At 44.3% G+C, this 14,824-nt stretch overlaps 1 protein-coding gene across 4 annotated transcripts in view; it reads left to right on the plus strand.

Moving 5' to 3' along the window:
- The window catches only part of PLCH2 (phospholipase C eta 2), a 323,941-nt gene that overhangs the window by 277,818 nt on the left and 31,299 nt on the right, over window positions 1-14,824 (plus strand). For all 4 annotated transcript variants that reach the window (XM_043531629.1, XM_043531628.1, XM_027832321.3 and 1 more), the window contains 2 exons: window positions 10,591-10,683; window positions 13,887-13,987. In XM_043531629.1, coding sequence (XP_043387564.1) covers window positions 10,591-10,683; window positions 13,887-13,987 — 194 coding nt within the window. The remainder of the gene's footprint in view (window positions 1-10,590; window positions 10,684-13,886; window positions 13,988-14,824) is intronic.

A 14,824-nucleotide genomic window follows, 5' to 3' on the forward strand; every position in this document is an offset into this window, starting at 1 on the left:
GCTGTATTTTTAGAGTAACAGCATGCTTTGTTTGTAAATAGGGACACCTACATGTTGCTTAGTCTGCTGAAGCTGCCCGGAGAGCTCTGAAAACCCTTCTATTTAATGCAGCTCGGTGCTTGTGTCATACTCTGGTATTTCAGTTCCTGGGTGGTGGCTTTCTGCTTTGGTGCATGGGGACATTCTGTTGCAAAGAGCTCCTTTTGTTCCTTAGCAGGCTCTGTCTGTTGACTGCTATAATGATAATACTTTGCTTTCCCTAGTGCTTTCCATCCATAGATCTCAAAGCCCTTTGCAACCGTTAACGAATAAATCTTCATAGCCCACGTGTTATGCTGGTAAATCCCATCTCCAGTTTGCAGATGGGGAAACAAGGCACAGTGCTGGCTGGTTCTTAGAAAAGTCTGAGGCAGAGTCTGAAGCAGAAAGCCAGATCTCCTGGCTCCTGTGCTTCAACCACTTAGCAGAGCAGGCTGCTCTGCATGTGGCTGCAGAGAGGGCTGATGCGGAGAAGGCTGCAGTTTCAAACAGAAGAACTGTGATGCATTTGGAGCAAGACGAAGCTGGGTTACATGAGATTGCTAGGCAGTAATGGCCCTGTTTTCATGTCAGTGTCATGAGGAATAAAAACTGAGGGATGTTAAATCCCAGGGGGTGATATTTCGATCCTGCTTTCCTATACTTTGCTTTCCTGTCATGGAAACAGGATCTCTGCTTCTTGAAGACTTCAGCGGTCTGGCTGCTGGGGAGTTCGGTCCAACGTGGACCCCACCGGGCAAGCTGGGTTCTGCATCGGAACCTGCAGTTGGAGTCAGTCCTATCATTCCGTGGCAGCACAGATGGTTGCTGTGGCAATGACTGCAGCGAAAATGTTCACAAGTCCCAAGTGAAAGAATCTTTTGTCTCGTCCTATTTCACACCTGTGCCCATCACAGAATTGCCATAGAGCAGGCAGCCCTGTTTGAGACTAAAATAGCAGGGATCTGGTTGCTCACGATCACTGAGGCAGGAAGAGCCGCAAATCAGCTGCATTGGAGTACGGGACTGGCAAAGCTGAGGGAATGGAGGTGCGGTTGCTAGAGAAGCATAGAGGATGCATGCGTAGTGCCTGTCCCTTCTGCACCTCACTCAGTACATCCATAGCTGCTTTTCAGTAATGTAAAAGGTGTGGCGACTTGCATAAGGAAAGCACTCTGAGGCTTTACCATTGGCCTGCTAAACCCAGGGTTGTGGGTTCAATCCTTGAGGGGGCCGTTTGGGATCTGGGGCAAATATTGGAGATTGGTCCTGCTTTGAGTAGGGGGTTGGACTAGATGACCTCCTGAGGTCCCTTCCAACCCTGATATTCTATGATTCTTTACGATCAGTGTTCCCGTCTCTGCCTGAAACCCGGTTCTGTTTCATGTGGTGCCAAGCGCATTGTCACTTGAGTTCTTACGAGACCCACCTGTTAAATACTCGTGTCACTGGGCAAAGAGGGTTCTCTGGCTTTGCGAGGGGCATGGAGTACATTTCAGCAGACACAGCAGCAGTCTGAGGGGGCTTTTATTTGTAAGTCCATGTTTTATTATTTGGGAGGCTTTCTGTGATGATGGAGTCAGGCACATAATCACGGTTAATCCTGAATGATGGCGGGGAATCAGTTTTACCGTGTGTTGCTAATTTAGCTTGAAGCGTTAATGGCACTATTTGGCTTTCCCCTTAATCATAATAAATATTTGTCAGTCCACATCCACCATCAGCATTTAGCATGCACCATCAGATGCTTCGAGTGCAGTGAGGCATGCAAAGCCTTTCATTTTCCTGTAATAAACCATTAATATCACTTTTTGGCACACACACAGCCCTTGCCACTGCACCAGGTAGGAAGCAGGGAATATGTTTCCCTCTGGGCAGAGAGGGGGCCGGGGGGAGAGAGAGCTATAGAGTTAATTTCAGTCAAAAACCCCATTGTTATTGGAAACTTGTGTTCAGGGCTAGAAGGTGGCAAACTGCTCACAGCCATTTCTGGGAGGGGCTGGGAGAAAGAGGCGGGCCAGGCTGAGTTTTGTTGAAGGGTTGGTATCTGTAAATGGCAGTGCGCATGGCAAAGCCAATCCAGCTTTATAAAAAGGATATAAATAAAATGTTGCCAGGTTGTCTCATTAAAGAAGAAAGATGAGGAAAGGGCACTGGGTGGGCGCTAACAGCCTGGCCCAGAGCTGGCGAGTAATGGAGAAAAATGATTTGCATCGATAAATGCCGTGCTCCACTCAGGCTTTGGCTTATGGAAAATAGATGGGGGTGCTGTGTGCGCACTTTCGGAAGCTGTGCCTGTAGTTTTTATGGATGAGGCTGTTGTGAGCAATCTCTGCCACTTTGCTGGATGGCTGGAGATTTCCTTGTCAGAGGAGAGGGAATTAAAAATGGTCTCACATTTTGTGTGCTGGTCAGAGCAGTGTTTGTGCTGCTAATGCAATGGGGAGATGTAATGCTTCTAATGCAACAGTTTTTCAACCCCCCTTTTTTTTTTTGACCCCTTTTCATTTGCTGACCCCTAAAATTGTTGAATGCTATTTATGGAAGGCACAATGGACAAATTAATTCATTGCTTTTTGCACCGCTTCAGTCCTATGTATAAAGAGGGGAGCAGGGAATTGCCTCTACTTCGAAGGGCAGCTGCTACCGATGGCCTTGTTCCAGCAAATAATTCAGTCTCGGGATGAGGCGCAGCGCTGGGAACGGGGCAGAAGGGCTCAGCCTGCAGAGATACAGCGGCAGTCATTTAAACATTCAAGCGCTTAGAGGCCTCGGTACTGATTTGCACAAATGGGATCATGCATTACATAATGCTAAATAACAATAGCCCATAAGCCAGGAGCCGCATTCCAGCAGGAGGAGACTTGCAGAGTAAATATTTTGGGTCTGTAGCTTTGCAGGAGGGAGCGCTGCGCTGTTCTGCTGCGGCGGCTTCACATCAAATCGTTGCAAACCTCTTCTTCCCCTTTCTCGGCAGCGGAAGACAAAGCTGTTCAGATGTGGAGCAATGGCCTTCTGTGCCCCCGGGATGGAACATTTAATCCTCCCTCTAGCTCCAGTTTTCACTGGATTAGGGGTTGAATATGATCTTTAATATTCAATACAGCCCTGTGTCTGGAAAACTGTTCTTGGCAGTGGAGTAAGTAAAGGGAGAGATGTGCTCCAAGTTTAGAACTGGGATCTGAATCTTGGCTGTCCGAGGGTGTCAGTAGGCTCCCTAGGCTGGCTGTGACTCATGGGAGACAGGACCCACAATACAGACATGGGAAGTAGGAAATTGGTTGGAGATTCTGAAGGAACATTTTCTGTCTGAGAACGCCAGACGTGAAACATTTCATGGAGATAGTTTGATTTCAATGAAGTTGTGACCAACCCCAGGCAGGATTTCAGTGGAGCCTTGTCTGGTTTCCAGCCCGCTCGCTTGCCTGGCTTCTCAGCAGCCCGAAGCCATGCTCCCAGGATCCTAGCTCCTCAGCAGCCTGCACTCTCAGGGCTTCCAAGGTGTGGGGCAGCGTGCCAGGCAGACCCCCTTGGCTCCAGGGTTCCAGTCCCGTTCATGGAGAACATCTAAAGTCTGGGGCTTTGTCCTGAATCAGAACAAAGCCAAATTTCAAAATATCAAAATCCTCCATGAAACAGAATAACTTCTTTGCCCAGCTCCGATGGGACACTTTGGAGAGAGAAGTAAAAGGCTGACGGTATGAAGTGGTGACGAAGGGAGATGTCCCATCACCTTGCCTGTTGGTATAATTTATCTATTGCAGCAGCAGCCGAACCTCAGGTGGAAATTGGAGTTGAATTGACTGTGTCAACCTGAGGCCAGGAGCACTGATGAAGCTACAGGATAATCCATCACTGCTGAAGCTGAGCCACTTCCCTTGCGGCAGGAAGTGATTGTTCCTGCCCTGAGACTTTCCAATCTAAATAGACAAGACAGAGAGAGGCAGGATTATTATCCCCATTTACAGACGTGGAAACTGAGGCACAGAGGGATCAAGTGACTTTTTTTCCCCAAGGTCACACAGTGAGTTTGTGACAGATCTAGGAAATGAGCTCAGTTTCATGAGCTGCAATCAAGACCGTCCTTCTTCTCTGGGATCCTTTCGATAGAAAGGAGCGAGTTTGAGACTCCATCCCAAAGCCCCTCCTCCACCTTTGAAACCTCTCCATTCCAGATTTAATCTTCATCCTGCGGTTCTTGTCTCGGAGGAAGAAATTTCTAACTGTCTTAAATCTAATTCATGAATGAAGGGAAGGAAATAATTTCTTTCCTCCCACATCTCTGTCCAAGAGTGTGCATGTGAAATGACTTGTTTCATCTGACATAGGAAACATTGCCATTTTGGTCTAGAAACCCTTACAGGTTCCTTACACCCTACTGACGTCGTGGCTTGATCTTGCTGACCTTATGGTAAATGACGTTTATTTAACGTTTTTCACCCCGTTCATCAGAGGCATTTATCTTACACTAGGATCTGTATGCAATGCTCATTTAGCTCCTTTGTTTTAAGGCCACTGAGGTATTCCTGTGCCTCTCTGTATTTTGCTTGCGTAAACTTCTCTACTGCGATATCCTGTCTGGCAATTTGGATGCTACAGGCTGGAATCAGCTCTAGGTTGGTCTGTAAGACCGAGGCACACCCTGGTGAGCCACCCCACTGGAAATAAATAGAGGAAGAACTTGCACAGAACCTGGTAGGAATTGACAAAGTTGAAAAATTCTCCAGCTAGGGATGAGCAAGGCAGTACAGATTAACCCAAGTCAGCCCTTCACCTGAAACATGAGCTTCAGTGACCTGTCCCGGTCACCTGTTCTCCTCCTCGCTTTAGGCTGCCCTTTCTAGTGCTATTTGGAAATGGAAGTGCTAAAACACTGAGAGAGGCAGGAAAAGGCAGAAATACTGTGGAAGAGGCTGTTCTGGTGAATTGTCTGTTATGATAAAGGTACGCAGATGGACTTGTTTTAAAGAGATTAGTTTGTGTTTCCAGAATTAGAAGAATAGTGTGTGGGGATGGTTAAGCTGTTAAACTCTTGAGCGGCCAGAGTGTGCTGTGGCAGTGACTTCCGCAGGCTAGGTCATAGCACTGGACAGGGGTATTTCCTCCCCCATCAGATTTTAACCTTGCTGCATCCGTGTGTTGTGGTGTCATGCAGGAGGGTAAATAGAAGCACCGTCTCTACCTTTTCTGCCATTCATTCTCACGTCGAAAACTCTCTCATGTCCCAAGGGGCCCAAGCACTGGGATAAACATCCAAATGTTTTAGGGACTTCAATCAGAGTTCGGAACCTGCACGGTTTGCCTGTCACCCTGCAGTTGTTGGTGGACCGTTGTGTGAGGGAACTCCCAAGCCTTCAGGGCTGACCATCCTGCTCTGTCCTGACTGGTTCTTTTTGTCAAAGACAAGAGAATTACTCCTTTGAGATTGCGACGGTTCGAGGGACACACAAAGCTGCCAAGTCTGGCTTAAAAGTCTTGCCCTGACGTTACGTTGTTGGGGGATTTGAAAACATTTGACAGACCCTATTTGTAACCACTAATGCTTCCTGACTGAGCAATGAGAGCAAGCGCTCTGGGGGGCCTGGCTTCCTGCCACCCGCCTTTTGGAGTGGGGCGGGGCTCTCAGATCCTGTGTTCTGTGGACTCTGTGCAATTTCCAAGACCTCTTCCCCAGCATGGAAAAATTATCCTGATCCTGGAAACATCGCAATTTGCAGGAGCAGGGAGCCTAAATGATGCTCTTACAGAGAATCTGAATACTTGTGGCTAGAGCTGGGTGAACCTTTTGTGCAAAATGAAGTTAGGGTGCCACTGGAACACTTAGTAAATTCATGCCGATTCTGCCAAATGGTTTTGGTCAAAAAAATCCTGAGAAAAATAGTCTAAAATAATCAAAATATTTCATTTCAACATTTTCTAAACAAAATGTTTCAATTTTGGGGTTCAAAACAAGTTTTTATTTCAACATTTCTCTTAATTTTATTTTAAAAAAATCAAGAATATCTAAAAATGGTTGAAATCAAAATGAAACATTTTGGTTTTGTTGGAACGTTCTTTGACCCAAAATGATTTTTTTTTTCTGAAAATTTTGAAGAAAAATGTTCCTTTTGGCTCAACCCTAAACTAAATTTTGTAAATTGTTTTTGAAATTGCCAGTGAACCAAAGACTATGGTCCAGTTCTATTTGTGGTGGCACCCAAGAACCCCCCACTGAGTAGAGATAATTAACTTTAGCTTGGGCTCTAGAATTTTCAGTTGCTTTTGATTCCAGACTTGACCCCCTGTTCTCGGCTAGGTCAGATCACTATTGATTTGTCAGCTGTCTGCAGTTGTATAACATGGTTAAACAGCCTGTCTCCGTGTGTTCAGTGCACACGAGCATTTATTTTAACAACATCTACACCTGCTCTGACAGATAGTCAGGAATCAACTATTTATAAATAATGCAGTTCTGTAATATGCTTTTGTAAGTTATTAAAGAGATCTTAATAAATATTTAATAACTAGAAATAGCCATTTTTAAACATGCTTTTTAATTTTAAAGAAGAAAACCATTTAAGTAGTTCAAACCCCAAATTTGCCGATATATGTAGGATAGATGTTCTCTCTGTTCTAAAAATGCAGTAGCTGTGTATGGAAGGGATGTGATGTCTTGGCTTTTTAGAGAGGAGAGAGATTCTTGAAAGTTAATGTGGGTCAGACCTAAGAGAGGCTATCCCAGGAACTGGATACCTTCTTTTTTTGTTTGCAGTGTTGTTGTAGCAGGGTTGATCCCAGGATATTAGAGACAGACCTAAAAGTCGCAATTCTTCAACAACAAAACTTCAAAAACAGACTCCAACAAGAAACTGCAGAACTGGAATTAAATTGTAAACTGGACACCATTAAATTAGGCTTGAATAAAGACTGGGAGTGAATGGGTCATTACACAAACTAAAAACTATTTCCCCATGCTAATTTTTCCCGTACTGACAGGTTTCAGAATGGTAGCCGTGTTAGTCTGTATCAGCTTAAAGAACAAGGAGTACTTGTACTCCTCATTCTTTTTCTCCTACTGTTACTCACACCTTCTTGTCAACTGTTTGAAATGGGCCATCCTGATTTATCATAACAAAAGTTTTTTTTTCCTCCTCCTGATAATAGCCCACCTTAATTGATTAGTCTTGTTAGAGTTGGTATGGCAACCCCCATTTTTTCATGTTCTCTGTGTGTGTGTGTGTGTGTATAAAAATATATATATAATATATCTTCCTACTGTATTTTCCACTGCATGCATCTGATGAAGTGGGTTTTAGCCCACGAAAGCTTATGCCCAAATAAATTTGTTAGTCTTTAAGGTGCCACAAGTACTCCTCATTCTTTTTGCTGATACAGACTACACGGCTACCACTTTGAAAGGTGGGTGAGGTATCTTTTATTGGAGCAACTTCTGCTGATGAAAAATAAAGAGTACTTGTGGCACCTTAGAGACTAACAAATTTATTTGAGCATAAGCTTTGGTGGGCTAAAACCCACTTCATCAGATGCATGCAGTGGTGCATCCGATGAAGTGAGCTGTAGCTCACGAAAGCTTATGCTCAAATAAATTTGTTAGTCTCTAAGGTGCCACAAGTACTCCTTTTCTTTTTGCGGATACAGATGAACACGGCTGCTACTCTGAAACCTGATGAAAGATACAAGCTTTCAAGCTACACAAGTGGTGTTAATGTGTCACTTCACCGTGAATGGTCCCTTGAAATATGTGTTAACTACTTATGCTAAATAATCTGTTCTACCGTGACACTCTGAGTACATCTCCCAGCCATGAAGAATAGCTCTGTGTGGCTCAAAAGCTTGTCTCTCTCACCGACAGAAGTTGGTCCAGTAAAAGATGTTACCTCACCCACTTAGATCTTCTTTTTTTGACATTTATTTTTTAAAATTATGGTCCCGTCCACCCACACCTCATCCCTCACACTATCAATGACCGTTCAGGAAGTGGCATAGCTTTCTGTGTGTAGAACCATTGCCCTCTAGAGGCACAAAGCTTTCTTAGCCTGGAAAACTCTATTGTGTGCTGCATTAAGAGTGAGGATAGTCTAAGCCTCCCTTAGGGAACTGTCCTGTAGATTTTAGTAGAAAATAGCTGTTCTATGAGGGGTTGTGAAGCTTTCTAAAGAATTCTCTCCATGCTATAGAACGCTCCAGGCTTACATTTGAAATTTTATATTCATTTTTATAGTTCTAGATCAACCCTATTGGCTTCATCACTACTCAGTTCTGTAGGATTTTTCCATATGACTTGGAGCATTTTAGATTTCTTCAGTTGGTTTGCAGGGCACCGCGGGTTTCTTTGGGTTATCCAGTGAAGTTTATCCCCTCTCGGTTTTGGAAAGCTGTTTGGTTGGCATTGTGTTGGATGTGAAAGCGCTTTGCTGACCACAGCAGATGGGTCCAATGCACAGTGTAAGCTTTAGGTTTTAACTGGTATATACCAGTTTTTTACTAGTGAAATAAACCAAACCAGCAAATGTTGGTTAAATCAAAAGATACCTGAGAATAGTTCCTGCCTGTCGCCATCTTTCTCCTTGTGCTCATCATGACACCCTTGGTTTGCTGCCATGATCATTGCTGCACTAGAGGGACCCCTGAACAGTGGGGCTATGTGTATCAGGAGCAGCAAAATATTTACTGGAAATAACAGAATGAAGCAAAGACAAGGCTGTGGCGTGGGGCTCCCAACCTTACTTAATATAGTGGAGTCCTGTCAAATTTCAGTCATGTGACATAACATGTAAGGACCAATATTAATGTCCCTAAGGCATATCCTCCCTATTTCAGCCTCAGGATATTAATGTCCGCTGTCTTCATTGGCCAAAGATATGCCAGCAAGCCTGCTTATACTATTTAACCGCACTTTTACCTACCTGTGCTGTTTGGTTTCTTTTTGTCTGCAGCCAGAGACGGGACAGAGTCTGCTCTTGGATGGTTATAAATCCAGAGGTACTCCACGGGAGTTGTTCCACTTTTATAACACTCCAAGATTTGCTTCTGACTGAGAATATTAAGAAAATAAAAAGGAAAAGCATGTTTCCCTCTGCTGTAATCTTTTGTCATGGGTCTTTGTTGGTACTTTGAGTTGTTTATGTAAAAGCTATTTATGAAGAAAAATGTCTCTCCTGTTGATGTCCATTTAGAGGTCTCTTTCTGCTTTTAAGGGTGGGATATTTTTATTAGCAATTTGTATAGTGAATGCTGGATACAGGAGGATAATCTGTCATTGCACATGAATAATGGAGTGTGGCAGTCTTTGGAAATGCAAATTGGGACAATGGAGGAAAAGGTGTTTAGCAATCTACTTTGTTGGATTTTATTAGCTTTCTGTATAAATTGTTTATTAATGACTTTGGCTTCCATAGCTGAATGCACACAGTTAATGACGCTGCCAGGTGAGCAGCATTGTCGGAGACACAGGGCTTTTTTTCTGGCTCCAGCACAGAGCAACCGGAGCGTGACATATACACTGGTGACTTTTTTTCTTTTGAGCAAACAGAATTTGTGTTCCACTGTAAAATGCATTTAAAAATTTGGGGGTTTTAGTGTAAGAAAAAAAGTGTCTATTCTGTTGTTTCACATTTTTAATTTTATAATAACAGTTATTTATAAAAATGTACTCAGCCCACTAACTAAATTGCATGAACTTGAAGCACTGCCACTTTAGAGTTTATAATTAGCCACAAGGGGCTTAGGGAAGGTTGTTACATGCAAATTAGAAATGTTCTAGACAGGTTACTTAGCAAGCATCTTGGAACTAAAGTTAAGCTAGGTTTAGAAACAGAACTCTGCTTCCCAAGTCTTGCTGGGGCTTGAGTTTGTGCATACTTTTAAACCTAGCTGTTTTCGTAATGTATCGTGGAGTGTAGTCCAGGTTAGGGCTAGGCAAGTCCCTGTAGGGACTGCACTAGGGAGAACAGGCTGTGTTGAGCCAATCAGGGAGACAGAGAACCCCAGGTTCTTGTCTACATCCAGTGGCCTCAGTGAAGAACCTCCCTTTAGAGTCCTCAGAAGATTCTTTTCTCTTTCTTACTGTGAGGTATCCTATCATTACACATCCGAGCAATAATACAGCCACTCAAACAATAAGCAGAATTGTTTGACCTGATCCTGTTAATCCTAAAGAGTAGACAGCTCAGCTATTGTGAGAGAAGTAACTCCCATCAGTGTCTGCCTTGCAAAACAATCAAATATTGATGCATGACACATAATTTGTCGCCGAATTTTTGCCACAATGGACAATGTAATAAAGTTACCAGAGACTGGTGCATGGGTACTTTATGTGGTTCTTGTGAAAGTCACCATGGATTGTGACTATACCAGTGGAAAAGAGCAGTTAATAAGATCATGCTGCTGACTTCAAAGATCTTGCGTTGAACTGGTAGGGGAGATGTTGGTATCAGTCTGAGTTATGTTGAGGTTTTAGGAGGGATTTTTCAAACTTCTGGATGTATTTCAGTGTGGTTCTCTGCAGCACTGCTGTCCTGTCTGCTATCCTTTCATAGTCTCTCTCTCTCTCTTGCTCTCTTCTTCCTGTAGAACAAACCTGAGGATGACGTGGAATCTGGAGAAGACTCAAGCACCAACAAACGGTACAGCCGATCGCTGATGGGCAGCTTTTCCAAACGCAAGGTTAGTCTCTCGGCAGATAACTTGCACTGGATAGCAGAAGAAGCACTGAGCTCCCAGATCATAGAATCATAGAATATCAGCATTGGAAGGGACCTCAGGAGGTCATCTAGTCCAACCCCCTGCTCAAAGCAGGACCAACCCCAACTAAATCATCCCAGCCAGGGCTTTGTCAAGACTGACCTTAAAAACCTCAAAGGAAGGAGATTCCACCACCTCCCTAGGTAACGCATTCCAGTGCTTCACCACCCACCTACTGAAAAAGTTTTTCCTAATATCCAACCTAAACCTACCCCACTGTAACTTGAGACCATTACTCATTGTTCTGTCATCTGCTACCACTGAGAACAGTCTAGATCCATCCTCTTTGGAACCCCCTTTCAGGTAGTTGAAAGCAGCTATGAAATCCCCCCTCATTCTTCTCTTCCGCAGACTAAACAATCCTAGTTCCCTCAGCCTCTCCTCATAAGTCATGTGTTCCAGTCCCCTAATCATTTTTGTTGCCCTCCGCTGGACGCTTTCCAATTTTTCCACATCCTTCTTGTAGTGTGGGGCCCAAAACTGGACACAGTACTCCAGATGAGGCCTCACCAATGTCGAATAGAGGGGAATGATCATGTCCCTCGATCTGCTGGCAATGCCCCTACTTATACATCCCAAAATGCCATTGGCCTTCTTGGCAACAAAGGCACACTGTTGACTCATATCCAGCTTCTCGTCCACTGTAACCCCTAGATCCTTTTCTGCAGAACTGCTGCCGAGCCATTCGGTCCTTAGTCTGTAGCGGTGCATGGGATTCTTCCATCCTAAGTGCAGGACTCTGCACTTGTCCTTGTTGAACCTCATCAGATTTCTTTTGGCCCAGTCCTCTAATTTGTCTAGGGCCCTCTGTATCCTATCCCTACCCTCCAGTGTATCTACCACTCCTCCCGGTTTAGTGTCATCTGCAAACTTGCTGAGGGTGCAATCCACACCATCCTCCAAATCATTAATGAAGATATTGAACAAAACCGGCCCCAGGGCCGGCAGTTGGGGCATTCCGCTTGATACTAGCTGCCAACTAGTCATGGAGCCATTGATCACTACCCATTGAGCCCAACAATCTAGCCAGCTTTCTATCCACCTTATAGTCCATTCATCCAGCCCATACTTCTTTAACTTGCTGGCAAGAATACTGTGGGAGACCAGATCAAAAGCTTTGCTAAAGTCAAGGAATAACTCGTCCACTGCTTTCCCCTCATCCACAGAGCCAGGTACCTCGTTATAGAAGACAATTAGATTAGTGAGGAATGACTTGCCTTTGGTGAATCCATGCTGACTGTTCCTGATCACTTTCCTTTCCTCTAAGTGCTTCAGAATTGAATCCTTGAGGACCTGCTCCATGATTTTTCCAGGGACTGAGGTGAGGCTGACTGGTCTGTAGTTCCCAGAATCCTCCTCCTTTCCTTTTTTAAAGATGGGCATTACATTAGCCTTTTTTCCAGTCATCCGGGACCTCCCCCGATCGCCATGAGTTTTCAAAGGTAATGGCCAATGGCTCTGCAATCGCATCCGCCAACTCCTGTAGCACTCTCAGATGTAGCGCATCCGGCTCCATGAACTTATGCTCATCCAGCTTTTCTAAATAGTCCCGAACCACTTCTTTCTTCACAGAGGGCTGGTCTCCTCCTCCCCATGCTGTGCTGCCCAGTGCCGTAGTCTGGGAGCTGACCTTGTTCGTGAAGACAGAGGCAAAAAAAGCATTGAGTACATTCACTTTTTCTACATCCTCTGTCACTAGGTTGCCTCCCTCATTCAGTAAGGGGCCCACACTTTCCTTGACTTTCTTTTTGTTGCTAACATATCTGAAGAAACCCTTCTTGTTACTCTTAACATCTCTTGCTAGCTGCAACTCCAGGTGTGATTTCACTTCCTGATTTCACTCCTGCATGCCTGAGCAATATTTTTATACTCTTCCCTGGTCATTTGTCCAATCTTCCACTTCTTGTAAGCTTCTTTTTTGTGTTTAAGATCAGCAAGGATTTCACGTTAATCCAAGCTGGTCGCCTGCTATATTTACTATTCTTTCTACACATCGGGATGGTTTGTTCGTGTAACCTCAATAAGGATTCTTTAAAATACAGATGTGTGTGTGGAGGGGGGGAAGGGGAGGGGAGAGAGAAGGAATATATAATACACAGTCTGACAGAGTCCCACTCCAGTGGTCAAGCAGACAGGATGACCAGTTGCCTTTACTCTTAACAACTTGCTTAAGTTCACATCAAATGCCGACAAACTCAGGCTATCAGATCCAACCTGAAAAGCAGTAAGGTTAATTTAACCTCTTGTAGAGCAGTTTATTGCAACGTGACTTAGAGTAACAGTGGAACAAGAGAATCCTTTTCTCACGCCCTCTCTGATCATAGTAATCATAGTAGCACCAATAATAATTCCCCTTTAGACAGCACCTTTCATACTAGCATCTCTAGTCCCATTATGAAAGGCTCTAACCCCAGGCTGTCTCGTCCATGTGTTCACAGATCAGTTCTGGCGTAGTGCAGTCTCTTGTAGTAAAAGGTTCCAATTCCCATGCCCTGGAAGAAACATGCTCCTTGAAAGAATGAAGCAGAATTGCATGGGGCAGCGTGGTCAGATGCTTGTCTGATGAGTGTGGCTTTAAAAGCTAGCTGGCCTGGATCAACTCCTGTGCCAAAATTTTCAAAGATGACTAAAACTCTGGGTGCCGAACTTGAAGGGCCTGTTCTTCACAAAATGGGTGCTCAAAATCTGGGCCCCTGTCAAAGTCCCTCAAATTGGGTACCCATAAATCTCTAGTCACTTTTGAAAATCTGGGTCCAGAATTATTTGCCACCATATGCAAATGCGCCACCGACATGGCTCGCTTGCATGTGAATGGTTAACCCCAGACGAGCTGATCCATCCTCTGACAAAGGCTTCCCAAACTTTTATCACCCTTTTCCTTTTCTAGCACCCTCTTAGAATTTTGCAGACATCTGTTTGGTTGTTCCCCTGCACACAACTTTTCAGAACAAATCCTAGGAGGTTTGCTCCACTTTGCTTGTAGCACTCAGGCACACATGACTAAATCTGTTTTTATTTTTCACACACACCACCCTTTAAATGTTTACTTGGTGCCCAAGTGAAACCTAAGACTCTTCTGAACAATGATGCCTGTTTTGTACCGTGGTTTTGTTTCCTTTATGCAGAAAAAAGGAAGCAAATTGAAAAAGGCATCCAGCCTGGAAGAAGGTGAAGATGACCTAGACTATCAAGGAAACTTAGCCAGGGGTGCAGTGCATTATAGCAGGTTGGTAACAAGGAATCCTGGCCATTTAATGCTCTACAGAGGTGTGTACACAAGTGTAGCAAGTTTGGAAGCTATAACCATGTGATTGGAAGCCCATGTAAAGGTAGATCCAAAATGTTTGTGACTCCATCATCAGATTAGTCTCCTGACACTGCTCTTCCTAATTTGTCAGTGGACGACTGAGCCAGACATGTTGTTCAGACCTGGCTTGAGGTTTCGCTACTTCACCCAGCTCTATTGTGAAGATGTCTCTTAAGTTGGTGTAGCATTTTAGCCATGGGAGCCTTCCTGTAGCACAGGGGGTTCGTGGTGAGCGTACGAAGCCCATGGCTGTTTAATTTGTTAAATGGCATTACACCAAAGAGTCGAAGTGCTGCTTTGATTTTGAAAATCATCCCTTCAAAACACCTGAAGCCAAAGCTTTTTTTATGAGATTATCTGATGGGTTCCAGACTCTGGAAGCAAGAGGTCAGATGGAAATCAGGTTGGAATGCTTAGGAGAGATTCATTGGGGCTACCAGGAGAGCTGACTGGAGGGCAGAAGAGGGTGTGTTGGAAAAAGGCCAGTGGAGTAGCCAGCAGCCTTGTCAGAGAGCTCCATGCTGCGATCATAAACCCACTTGGCACACTGTGGTGTTAACCAGAAGCAAATGGAAAGGATCAGGGCACCAAATTCTTTGGTATTTAAAATATATGTCCTTTAAGGACTAGTAAAATCATATCAGTTGGAGGTGAAAAAGACCTTTTAAAGGGCAAGTCCACCGTTCAACCTCCTGTCTAGCATCACAGAGTATCTGTGACATACCAGATCTTCAAGTATAACTCTTAGCCAGAAGT

Source organism: Chelonia mydas, chromosome 18 (genome assembly GCF_015237465.2).
Source record: "Chelonia mydas isolate rCheMyd1 chromosome 18, rCheMyd1.pri.v2, whole genome shotgun sequence".
Classification (NCBI taxonomy): domain Eukaryota; kingdom Metazoa; phylum Chordata; order Testudines; family Cheloniidae; genus Chelonia; species Chelonia mydas.